At 40.0% G+C, this 13052-nt stretch overlaps 1 protein-coding gene across 2 annotated transcripts in view; it reads right to left on the bottom strand.

The window, feature by feature from the left end:
• The window catches only part of PsGEF (Protostome-specific GEF), a 188682-nt gene that overhangs the window by 26163 nt on the left and 149467 nt on the right, over nt 1–13052 (bottom strand). For both annotated transcript variants that reach the window (XM_065236692.1, XM_065236701.1), the window contains exons 13-17: nt 8888–9265; nt 7850–8828; nt 7496–7788; nt 7298–7413; nt 6967–7057 (exon numbers count right to left, since the gene is read on the bottom strand). In XM_065236692.1, coding sequence (XP_065092764.1) covers nt 6967–7057; nt 7298–7413; nt 7496–7788; nt 7850–8828; nt 8888–9265 — 1857 coding nt within the window. The remainder of the gene's footprint in view (nt 1–6966; nt 7058–7297; nt 7414–7495; nt 7789–7849; nt 8829–8887; nt 9266–13052) is intronic.

Below are 13052 nucleotides of genomic sequence, written 5' to 3'. Positions count from 1 at the left end.
AATGTTAACGCTTTACTCATTTCATTTATACAGCCTCAAGCTGTATTCAAACGTTATACGATATGAGGCAATCTTTACTCAACCGCTATACAAGCAAATTTGGCGAACTTGTTAGCAATTTATAGCTGTTGTGACGGTTGGGACAAGCTTTTATTGCACATCAATTAACACTTCTATTCACCTGTTATCCTGCTGTTTAGTTGTGTGTGAACTTGAAAGGCGTTTATTCAACCTTTTCCTGGTTATCCAATAATCACTACACGGCTTTCTCTTGAAGCCGGGTTAAATATTATTTACGCTTTTTTTGTTGGAGGAGTTGATTGCACACAAACTTTACAATCTTTTCTTGTTCTGTACACATACAAAATATCATCATAATATCTTATTATCACATAATTTAATAAAACATTTTTTAGCCAAAATGAATGGAATGCGAATGGTTATCTAAGTAGCTACGCAATAATGGAGCAGTTTTTCAAGGTTTATGGATCAAAATTTAAAAATATTTAGTGTCCAAAATATGAATAATATACGTCAATTTATGCATCATGCCTATTGCCTATATTATTAAGTGCATCAGCATCTACCAGCATTAGATTTCAGGAACAATAGAAATTCATGCTTGTTGGTTTTGCTGGTTGAGCTAGTAAACTAGCACATTTATGCGCTCCATCAACGAGAGGATAATTGTTGCGAGATTTAGAACATGGGTTTCCTATTTTTTTTTCCCATTCATACTTATTTTCCATCTGTCTCTGATCCGCAATCTAGTGCTAATCACTGTCACCTGGGAGACGTCTCGACACCTGGATCCTAGATATCGATCCCAGCATCCGATGGGCCGATACGGCAGCCCTAAGTATGCACCTTTAGAATTGATAAAACGATTCATAAAATATAGAAAAACGTTCTATTAAAAACATCCAAATGATCCATAAAACATCTGAGAAAATCCGTAAAAAACTGTGGATGATCCATAAAAAAATATCATTATTATCAATATTTTATGTGAAATTTAGCAACACAATTGTAAAAATGTACTGCTAATTTCTAAAGAATGAGCATTTAAATTGTATGAATAACCTATAAATATATTGCAATTGATCCATAAAACATTTATCAATGAACCTTAAACTTTTTAAACTTTTAAACGTTGATCCATAAAGCTTGAAAAATTACTCCATTGCATATCTACTTAGAATTTTGTTCTGCCCGTTTATTTTAGGTAGAGGTTTATGGATCAAAATTAATAATATAGTGTCCAAAACATGAATAAAATACGTCTAATTTATGGATCATGACTGTTCGGAATATCGGGATAACCCTGTACCGCCAAACCCAGCGACAACCCTGTGGGAGATTCGGAGAGCTATGGTAACGGTCGGTGTCAGAAATGACAGACGTCACGTTTGGTTCAACGGAACTGTGAGCTTATCCAAACCATCTTGAACACGTTTTACAGCTAAATCAAGTTAATTGCCTAAATTTGTTACTATACCTACCGTTTAATTAGTAGTGATTTGTAGTGAACTAGCTACTGAAGAAGGTTAGTTGAAGGAGGAGTTCGTGAAAATATAGAATTTAATAACTAGATATTTGCTTAATCTTGAAGTATCTAGTATTTGATCCTAAAATTTGGTAATCTAAAATTTTTTCCTAAACGCTATATACTTGATTTACCCTAAGTAACTAGTAAATGGATCATTAGGCGAACCAGCCCAAGGCTGAAAGCCTCCCTAATAAAGATAAATAATAATAATAATAAATGGATCATTCTACATCGTTTGCGTGCTTAACCAAAATAATAATTGAATCCCTAAATCCTTAATCTAGTCAAATCTTTGTTGAAAGAGTGACGGAAGATAACTCTAGGTTTTAAAAATCTCCCGCTCAGCCTCCTATCGCTTTTCATGGAGGAATTTCTCTTCCTCCAGCGCTTTCTCCTTTGCACTTTTCTTCTGCTGCAACTGGTCTAGGGATTCCTCCAGGCTGACCTCATTGGTACTTCCTTTTCCAAATTCGGATCCGGCATCACTCCTCGCACTATTCTTTCTGCTAGGTGGTTTCTTTGGGACAGACTTCTTGGTTCCTTTCGGCACCTTCAGCATATGTGTGCACTTCGAGCACGTCTACGGAACCTCCTTTACAGCTGCTGTCTTACCAGCACAACCATAATGGGTCCAGAAATCGCAGACATCACGCTGGACCATATCATCTATGTACGTGGTCATGGCCTTCACAAAGCGTACAGTTTCGATCACTGTTCTATTCTTCACTCAACGGTGGTGTTGATTCCTCTGGCATTTTGAGGTTATATCCGATGTTGTTCTTCAAGAATATTCGGATTAATGAAAGCAACTTCCTCAGAGCAGTCTCGTTTTGGACAGCTTGAAGCTGAAATAGGTTGCATTATGAGCATTAAGATTGTTTTAGACTTTATATTAGTTTAATAAAACCTTTTTCAGCTTCAAGCTGTCCAAAACGAGGCTGCTCTGAGGAAGTTGCTTTCATTAATCCGAACATGGCAATATTTTTAGGTGCGCAATCTTGATTTTCTATGGATCACTTTCTTTAGAATGTGTTATGGATCAATTGCAATATGTTTATGGGTAATTCGTACAATTTCAATGCTCATTCTTTAGAAATTTAGCGGTACATTTTTACAATTGTGTTGCTAAATTTCACATAAAATATTGATAGTATTGATATTATTTATGGATCATCAACACTTGTTTAGGGATTTTCTCCGATGTTTTATAGATCATTTGGATGTTTTTTATGGAGCGTTTTTCAATATTGTATGGATGCATTGGTTTTTATATTCAAAAGTATGTTTGCCTGCCGATACCTACGTCTTTATTTCTCTTGTGGAGCAGACGTGATCAGAGATTTTTCGTTTCTGAAAATCCCATCTTCCTCAACTGGGATTGTACCGTTAACCAGAAAGTTAGTGTCGATAACCTTTTTTTTAAATTCTTTATTAAAGAGATTTTTAGCCTTAGGCTAGTTCATCTCTAAGCGTCGGTAACCGTTAATAAGCATCTAAGCGAATTTAGCGCGTTAACATTAAAACGTCGAAGCTTTAGATAAATTCCACGACGTTAACGTTGAAGAGTCGAACACAATGACAGCGGCACAGCGGCAAATGCGTATTACTAAAATTCCGGTTACCGCTATGCCAATGCGCTTTGCCGAATTCCTACCCACAATGCGCGCAAAAACTTATTTTTCACTTGCACTGTACGTAAGCTAACTGATTTTTATGAGGTTATAAGGTTATAAAATGTCTGTCATTTGAATTCTCTTGTAGTGTTATGTGTCCCTTGAGGGTGTAGGTTCAACAAGAATCTGCCAACTTCCCCGGGGGTACCCGGAATATGTCCAGATCTGGCAAACGTGGCCCTGAGTACTTAATTTGGCCACCAATGACCTTATTTTTTTCTTTTTCTAGTAGTTTGTTGTGTCGCATGAGAATGTAGGTTCAATAAGAATCTGACCACTTCCCCGAGGGTACCTGGAACATGTCCAGATTTGCTCAAACTGGTCCTGACTACTTAATTTTTCCACCAATGACCATATTTTTAAAATATTTTGTAGTTTGATGTATCGCATGAGGATGTAGGTTTAAGAAGGATCTGGCCACTACCCCGGGGGTACCCGGAACATGTCCGGATCTGGACAACGTGGCCCTGAGTATTTAGTTTCGTCATCAGTGACTTTATTTTTGAATTTTCTTGTAGTTTGATTGGCATGAGGGTGTAGGTCCAAGAATAATCTCACCACTTCCCCGGGGGTACCCGGAACATGTCCGGATCTGGACAACGTGGTCCTGAGTACTTCGTGTGGTCTCCAATTACCATATTTTTTAAATTTTATTTAAGTTTGATGTGTCGCATCTGCATGTTCCGGATCTGACCAACGTGGTCCTGAGTACTTAGTTTGGCCAACAATGACCTTATTTTTTTTAACTTTATTGTAGTTTTAATGTATCGCATGTGGATGTAGGTGCAAGAAGGACCGTGGTCCTGAGTACTTAATTTGGTTACCAATAACCTTGTTGTTGAATTCTCTTGTAGTTGTGTCGCATGAAGATGTAGTTTTAAGTATAATCTGGACACTTCCCAGGGGGTACCCGGAACATGTACGGATCTGGCCAAGGTGGTTCTGACTACTTAATACGACGTTGGATGATTATTTTGATTACATCTTGAACGTTCTGGTTAATCCACTTGAACACTTATCTGGTTGCCGCTCAACTGCACCGGTTTTTCAAAACTTTTGCCACTTTTGTCGCAACGCGCTCATTGCGGGTTGTCAAACGGATTTTCGTGTATTAAAAATTTACTCTTGCCAGCAATTTATTGTGCCATGTCATGCATTGTGTTCAGCGCTTACCCAAAATCAAAAAAAAAATATTTTGGTACAGTAAAGCGGTACCTACAATGCGGCATCACCATAGAAGTAACTCCAAGACTAGTAGGTTCCGAAGAAACGGGCTCAACTTTTTGGCTCAGCTCTAGTACTCTTATCCTTCGGTCCCAAGCTAATCGATTCACCCCTCGAAACATAAGAAAATTCACTAACCCTTCATTTTATCTGTCAAACTTTAATAGCGAATCAAAACAAACATTGTGTGTTTACTAGAATGTAGACTAGAATGGGGTACGTTAATCGATTTGCTTGGGACCAATAGGCTAGTCAAGTAGTGAGCCAATTTAAAATCGTTAGTTTCTACCTAAATCGTTAGGTTGGCATCACCGTCACCATTGAATCTATTCAAAATTGACGGACTGACTCAGCGAAGCGGGATCCACAATACTGCGTCACCGTCAGTGTTGACGAAGGGGTTCGTCCGTCAAATGACAGGTGTAACGCACGTCAAGCTGCTTTTCTACCGATATCTCTACTTGGCGACTACGCATCGACGCTGTGTCAGTCCGTCAATTTTGATCAGATTCAAATTTAACGCTGACGCTGACGTTGAAGCAGCTTTGAGGGTCCCGCTTGACGGTGACGCAGTATTATGGGTCCCTTTTAAGCTCCTGATTTTGGCAACATTTAGTGACAACTTTCGCATTTATTACCAAGCTTATTCAACAGCTGTCGTACCCCCTATATTCAGTTTGAATCCAACATTTCTTCGATTTTGACGTTTTGATACTCACACGGTAAGAAAAAAAAAAGTACCCAAAAGTAAGTTCTCTTCACTCATATTGGCAGTATAGTGCAGGAACCCCAACGTAGGTTGAGCGTCAAAAAAGTTTTTATATACCGGTGTGCAATTCGTATGGAATTTACCACTAGCTTTCTACCCAAAAGTAAGTTAGTTGTACCCAAAAAGTAGGTAAATATGATTATACTAAAAGTTGGGTTCCTACACTTTACTACCTCTGTTGGGTGGTTTTGCTCCTCCGTTTTTGACAACATTAGAAGGAGAAACGGAGGCAAACTAGTCAAAAGTAGGTAAAAGTGATCTGGCCGTTGGGTACTTTTTTCTTACCGTGTATGGGATTTGTCGTTTTGGTACAGAGGCATATTCAGATTCAACGGCAAAATCAACAGGTTGCTTCGATATTCCGTCAACATGAAGGTTTGAAAAAATGGCTCAGTAATAGCAACCGGTGGAAACCCCATTCTAGTCGAAATTCTAGTACTACACGATGTTTGTTTTGATTCGCTATGAAAGTTTGACAGATAAAATGAGGGGTTCGTGGATTTTCCTATGTTTCGAAGGGTGCATTGATTAGCGTGGGACCGAAGAGAGTACCAGAGTTGAGCCAAAAAGTTGAGCACGTTTCTTTGGGACCTTCTAGTCTTAGAGTTACCTCTATGGTAATAGCACCTTGTTTATCACATTCCCGAAAATGTTATTTCAGGTTATAACTTCATTCATTGAACTACCATCATTCAAAGACCGTTAATCAGTGTGTCGTGCAGATTTTATCCTACACACTTAGTTTTTTCTACTGAGCTTGGCTGTGTAAATCTCGGCAAAAATAAGTTTTTTTGAGATCTCAGCAAAAGTGACATTTGATTGCTGAGTCTCGAATAATGCTTAGCTGAATCTCAGCAAACAAATGAAATGTTTGCTGAGATCTCAGTAAAACTTTTTGTTGCCGAGATTTGCACAACCGAGCTCGGTAGAAAAAAAACTAAGTGTGTAGTATTCAAATCCATAAAACTAAAATCAGCGAATGATTTAACAATGCAGAAATTAACGATCGTTATTCAATTCGTTACCGGTTAACGGTGCACATTTGCGATGCATCTGTCAGGTTTTCATTTGATCTGTGAAAAAAGTCAATAAGTGGAGGAAATGATTCTATTGTCGGCCTTTGGATCTAAAGATTCTGTTCATCGATAAACATCTGCTGTTTTTTATCTTTTCTTTTCGTTATTGGATGCTAATGGAACATTGATCACTAATGCTATATTTCAGAATGTGTGCATTGGACAAAATTAGGCAGATCGTCCCTATAATCTTTATGGCCTTGGCATTACTCATACTGATGTTTTTTTTTTGAAAAAGAGTTATGTCAAAACTATTATCTAACATAATAGTACTCTCGGTTGATTAAATTTGTCTCGATCACAATACTTCTCCTTTCCGACTAATTAAAAACAGAAACTTCCATTTTGGAATAGTTCGGGTTCAAATCGGCTCCCATCTCCAGACGTCCATGATTATAGTGACTAAATTAAAGCCAATCCTGTCAAAGCGGACAAAAGAAGCGTTTTACGATTCTCAGACTTGCAACACGGGATGCATATTTCGCAATGCTGTAACTGGAACGACTGAAACGTGCTTGTAAAATGTCATATCATTTCAAACTACACTAAACCCCTGAATAGAATGATTAAGAAAATAACGTTGCACTACAATCAAAGTTCGAATGGTAACTTATAATACTGATAACAATAAAGTCTAAAAAAACAGCATTACAGAGTGTATTTATCACATCCTACCTGTTTATCACGTCCACTCAGTGGCTTACTATCGTCATCCGATTCTTCGTAACTCTCACTTTCCTCTTCAAACAGTGGTTCTAGCTTTCGTCTACACGTTATGATACATATGAGTTTTTCGTCATTCAAAAAGAATCCAACAAACACAAGAAAGAAAGGAACAATTGGATATTGATGTGTCTATCTATATGCTACATTCTAAGGAAATCCACTGGGCTATGACTATTCCTAGCACCTAAATGTAGACTATTGGGTCTAGTCTAGATTCTAGGAAAACTGAAACAAGCCCTCTCTATCTACCAAATATGAAATACGAACGAGCTACAGGTACCTTGGCAGTAGACCCCGCACGGCACTGGCAGTCATCGGCGGTGCCATCAGCAGTTCGTCCATCATCAGTTCGGTGTCGTCGTCTCCGGTGTAGGACGATGAGGACTTGGTCGGCGACTTGGGATTGGACGGTTCATTAGCAAAGGTTCATCTCAACGAGATGCAACAGAAAAAGCATGATGATGATGATGATAATTACCGAGTGCGTTTGTTCGATACTGCCGAAGATTTGCATGTCGTCGTTTTCGCCTCCGCTCGTTGGAGTTCCCCACACCTCCTCACCGGAGGTCACCGATGTTTCGCCTTCGATGGGATCTTCTTCAGCATTGGCATCTTCTTTGGTCACGTCGTCATCGTCGGCAGTGTTACCTCGGCCAAGATACCGATCGATGAAGGCGCGAGACTCTTCGATGAAGCTTCCCGCCCGGGCCGTCCAATTTAGGAACGTTTGTGCGTTATCGTCGTAGACCTCCTTGGTGACGATTTTGATATCTACGAAAAATTTAACTTATACGTTCGGATGTGGAAGATATATTTAAAGTAATGATCTTACCATTTTCGGAATCTTCCTCCGAAGAATTGTAAGTCTTGTCATCTGTTTCATCCGACGGCACCCGTTCCAAACTGGACAATGTTCCGTATCGTTTCATTCCGGTGCTCAGTGCACGATACGGAGGTTCAGCTACTTCGTCCTCCGGTGAGTTATCCGGTGAATACTCATCGTATTCAGCACCGTTGTCTTCGTTGATCATTCCCAGCTGAAGCCGGTTCGAGTCGCTCCAATTAAGGGACATTGAGTACTTGTTGTTGCTGTTTAGAGCATCCGGAGTTGGTGGCACTACCGAGATCGTAGGTACTGCTTCGAAAGGGTCCATATGAACGAGAGATGCCGCCGGGTTTATCTGGGCCAGACCGATCAACATCAACGACCAGTCTTCGATGTTATTGTTATCGGTGGAATCACATTTGCTACTATCACATCTACTGGTACGCAGTTCGTGCGTGGTGGTGTGGTGTCCATTGAGCTTGGTAGAACCTGTATTAGCGTTAACTTCGTTTACATTCTTCAGTATTTTGACTCGTTCGTGAAGCACCTCATCCGGACTGATGGTAGTCTTCTCGAAGTCTTTTGGGGTACACTTGCAGTGACAGGGCGTTTGGCACTTGGTCTTGTAGTTATTGAGGCTGAGCGCTGCTGGAGGATGATGCTTGTGTGAAGCCTTGTGAGAAGATTCTGGAGTTTCTGGCAACGCAGTGGTTGCGTGAAGTTCTTCCGCTTTCGTGGGTGATTTGCTGTGCATTGTTAGAGTACTGGTGGAAGAAATGCTGGAGGTGGAATTCGCGCTTTTGTTCAGACTGCTGGTGGTCGTCGAGGAAGACACGCAACACCGCGTGGACGAAGTTTGACTATGCTGAACGGTTAACGAGTTACTGCTAGGTGAGTTCATACGACTTTTGCAGTTTTTGTGGCACTGCCGACAGACGGAGATTGTGTCTACTTTATTGCTGAGGGGACTCGAGCGAACAGTTATCTAAATCAAAGGGTAACGATAAATGAAATCCTCATCACATTCACGTCTCCAACACTTACCTGGCTATCCGAGGTGGTACTCTTCGACACACTCCTATTGTCATCATCTCCATCGTACGTGGATCCATCCTCTAGATGTGCATCGGTCAACTTGAGGTTCGACCCTGACCCATTCATTGTTTTGCAAAGATTTCCATCGGTATCGACCAACTTCAACTCCTTGGATCGAGTCGCAACCTGTTCAACAGACCACTCTTCGATCGCCACTTCGGGATCGGAATCGATTGGATCGGACTCCACTACCTGTTTGTCCAGCTGCCCCTTCATCCACTGGGCCAGGTGCAACGCACTGCCCTTGGGGACGCCGGTTTTGTTCAGGTTCCTACACTTTTCATCGATCATTTCTTCGACCTGCTTCGGGACCTTACTTGACCTCGACTGCACACGTGGGACAGCATGAAAGAGAAATACACATAGAGAGAAAGAGAGAGAGAGAAAGAGACAACAGACACAGAGATAGAAAGAGAGACTGAGAATTAGGATTCTAAGTCTACGTCTAGGTCTACTGCGAGTTGGATTCCAGAGCAAAAATTGAACGCTTGTCGGTCTTACTGGCCAAAGCCTCCTACTTGCAAACGAACGCGAACCTAGCTAGCCTACAATGTGTGAGTCCGAAAACAAAGTAGCCTAAACACGGGGGTCTGTTTTGAAAGTGTGGTCCGACCGCAATCGATTCCGATGTCCAAACGATAAACAAAGCTATCCGGCCCTAGTTTCGCCAAAGCAATAAAACCAACAAGCGTTTAATTTTTCGGTAAAATAGGTTTATTTCCACGCTTTAGCACTTAAAATCTAAATGAGTGTCGCTCTATTCGTGTGGTTGAATTGTTTTCAATATCCTTAGTTGCTAATTTGAACGGAAGAGGTAACACACTCAGGTTTTTCATTGTCAGATTCTCTTGATTTTTGTTGATGATTGGCGATTTTTGATACTGCATGCAGGGTGTGTGTTTGGTTGTGTGTTTAATTGATGCCATACAATGCTAATTGATTTCACTATCTAGATGGTAAATTTCCTTAGCGAATATCGAATAAAAGCTAGTACGACATGTATATTTGGTTAGTAAAATTCCGATTCGCGTGAATTGATTCGCTTTGTTAAATTCAATTCTAATACAGACGGATATTTGAAGCAAATTGGACACTGTAGTAGTTACATCGGTTTCATTCTCTCGTCTCTACCGGTATGATGGTTGCACATCGTTATTCCTAAGTTGATTCAAATTACACTGGATTTGTATGTTTTGGCAAATCTTTCTGCATTGTTACTGTATAACTGACCATGCTCGTTTCACATTCTGCCACTCCTACTAAACTACTGCTTGGTTAAAACAAGTACATATACAACCGAACGTACACACCGTAACGAATTGCGACAAAAACACTTGGACGTAAGAATAATGTATTACAATATACTGTTCTGTTTCGGACATTCCTAAATTCGTTGGTTTGTGTCGTTACTCAGATTCTTAATCAGACTTTTGGTCACGTTACCTTCTGCATCTTACTAATTGTTAGTCAATAAGGTTAATAATAAACTGTTAAAATTAATAGATTAAATCTTTCTACAATACCTATGTATACTTAACGCTCTGATAAAAATCTACATTTACGAATTTTTCATATTGTTTCACATTATAGATTCGTAAATGGAGATTTCTCTAGAAGCCTGAATATTGCACTTTTGATTGGATCTAGCCGAAAACGGTAAATTTATTGATTTTTTTTTAATGGTTTTCCCAACCAGGATCTGTTGATCTAGCAACACAGGGATACAGCTCAGAGAGGATTGTCAACAAAAACAATATTATAGCAATCGGAGAAAGCCTTTGGTGAATAACTAACAGAACTGATAAGGTGAATATTCTTTAAAAACGTCTTCTAGATTCTATTGGATATGGAAAAACAAACTCGTGATATTTTAGATGGCCTTTTTTTAAGTTTTTTTATTTAAAAATCACAGCTCTAGATAATTGACTTCAGGTGCTAGACATCGAGAAAAAGATGTCTTGTGCTAATCTCATGTAGGGTAGAGCTCTACTTCGTCGTAAAGGGTGGGACGGTCAAAAATTGGTCGACTAAAATTTGGTGTATTTTAATCAATCGTGCACTTAAAAACAACTTGAACATCCCTTTTTTGTAGGTATGTGAGTACGGAATGTTGCCTCTATTTTGTTATTCCCATTTACCATTCAGTTGTCAAAATGGCGGCGAAGCAAGAGGAACAGTGTATCAAAATTATGCTCGCGCACAAGCAAAATCCTAATTTTCCCTACGCAAGCTTGGCAAACGTTATTAAAGTGTTTGGGAACGTCTGATGACTGCTAGGAAACTAGGATCAGTGACCGGTAGAAAAGTGGCCAGCGTTTTGAAGTGTAATCCTAACCTTTTCGTCAGAGATGTCGGAAAGAAGCTGGGAATATCTCACACAACACCACAAACAGCCAAGGAACGACCCGGACTTTCAACATACAAGGCTACAGTGAAACCCAATCGAGCTGATAGGCAAAACACCACGTCCAATGCAAGAGCACGTAAGTTGTACACGACATTGTTGACCAAGTTTGATTGCATCATAATGGACGATGGACGCGAAGGCAGATTTCAAGCAGCTTCCAGGTCAAGAGTTCGACACGGCTACCGGAAAGGACAGGTTCAAGATAAGTTTAAGCAGAAAAAGTTCCCGAAAATACTTGGTTTGGCGACGAATCACGATTTTCGTGACAATTGGAACTGTTAACCACGATATTTATGTAAAGGAATGTTTGAAAAAACGTCTGTTGCCTTTTTTGAAGAAATACAGTTATTCCGTGCTGTTTTGGAAAGACCTCGCTTCCTGTCACTACGGGGAAATGGCTCATAAATGGTATACCGCCAACAACGTCCAAGTTGTACCCAAGGATAACAACCCTCCAAACTGGCCGGAGCTGCGCCCAATCGAAAAATATTTGCAATCGATAAGCGAAACCTCAAGAAAACTAGAAAGAAAAAATAGTTGAAAATTAGAAACAGTTCAAAGCAAATTGGCGTTCTGCATCAAAGCCCGGCAGTTCGTATTTGGACAGTCGGCAGCCTAATACAATAATATTTCTGTATTTTGTAGCCGTTGAACTTTAAAAAGAACACTGCACTGCACAGTGTGCACTTAATTATATTTGACCAATTTTTTACCGTTCCACCCTTTAATCGCCTATTTCCGTTCTATCGAGTATAAAACATCAATCAAATCAATGAAATAAACGTTCAATTGATATGTGCACGTTGAACATATCAATTGAACGTTTGTTTCGTTACACTCCTAAAGCTATACGAGCGCAAACTATGCATATTTACGTCGATTGTTCTCAAAAACAAAAGAAACACTCCTAGCGAATCACTTAGCAATATCCCAACAATGTGTGACTCTGAACTTAACCGATGGGCTATTTTGTTTTCCGTGTAAACTTTCCTGATCGCGGACTTTGGATCGCTCTTTTTTTTTTATTAAATAATCGTTTCACCAATAAACCACATCTATGACACAAATGTCACCCCCATATAGGGTAGAGAACTACTTCGGCCTAATCGCCCATTTTGGGCCTATCGAGCAGAAAACTTCAAATAAATTCATTTTAACCAGTAAATTATGCGTTTGGTACGATACTTTAGTTATTAAGCTACGGAACGAAGTCAAGGAGAACGCGTGGTGTGAAGGTTTGCACCCATTATTCCCAAAAACAAAAGAAGCGCTCCGACCGAATCAATTTTTATCTTCATCCGATAGGCCGAAGTGAGTTTAGAATCCGTAGGCCGAGTTTGGCGCCAAGAAGCAGTGTTAGACTTTTAACAATATCTCAACGATTGGTTTCTCTTTTTCACGGTACGGTACGTACGGAAAGGTAAATAAATTTGGAACCCATCAGTAATAATAACATTCCGTTTGGTGCTAAACTGCGCTAGATTAAGAAAGACTAAGTGCGGGTTGTGGGGCCTCCCTTAGCTCAGCTGGTAAAGGCGCAGCTACAAAGCAAGACCATGCTGGAGGTGGCTGGGTTCGATTCCCGGTCCGGTCTAGGAATTTTTCGGGTTGGAAAATTTCTCGACTTCCCTGGGCATAGAGTATGATTGAACTTGCCACACAATTATACTAATGCAAAAATGGTACAGGCATCGAAAGCTCTCAATT

The sequence above is a fragment of the Ochlerotatus camptorhynchus genome, unplaced genomic scaffold (genome assembly GCF_037179485.1).
Source record: "Ochlerotatus camptorhynchus isolate MF236.1 unplaced genomic scaffold, CSIRO-AGI_Acam_v1.1 ptg000041l, whole genome shotgun sequence".
In the NCBI taxonomy this organism is placed as follows: domain Eukaryota; kingdom Metazoa; phylum Arthropoda; class Insecta; order Diptera; family Culicidae; genus Ochlerotatus; species Ochlerotatus camptorhynchus.
The sequence above is the reverse complement of the archived record's forward strand: the minus strand, read 5'-3'. Positions and strand labels throughout refer to the sequence as shown.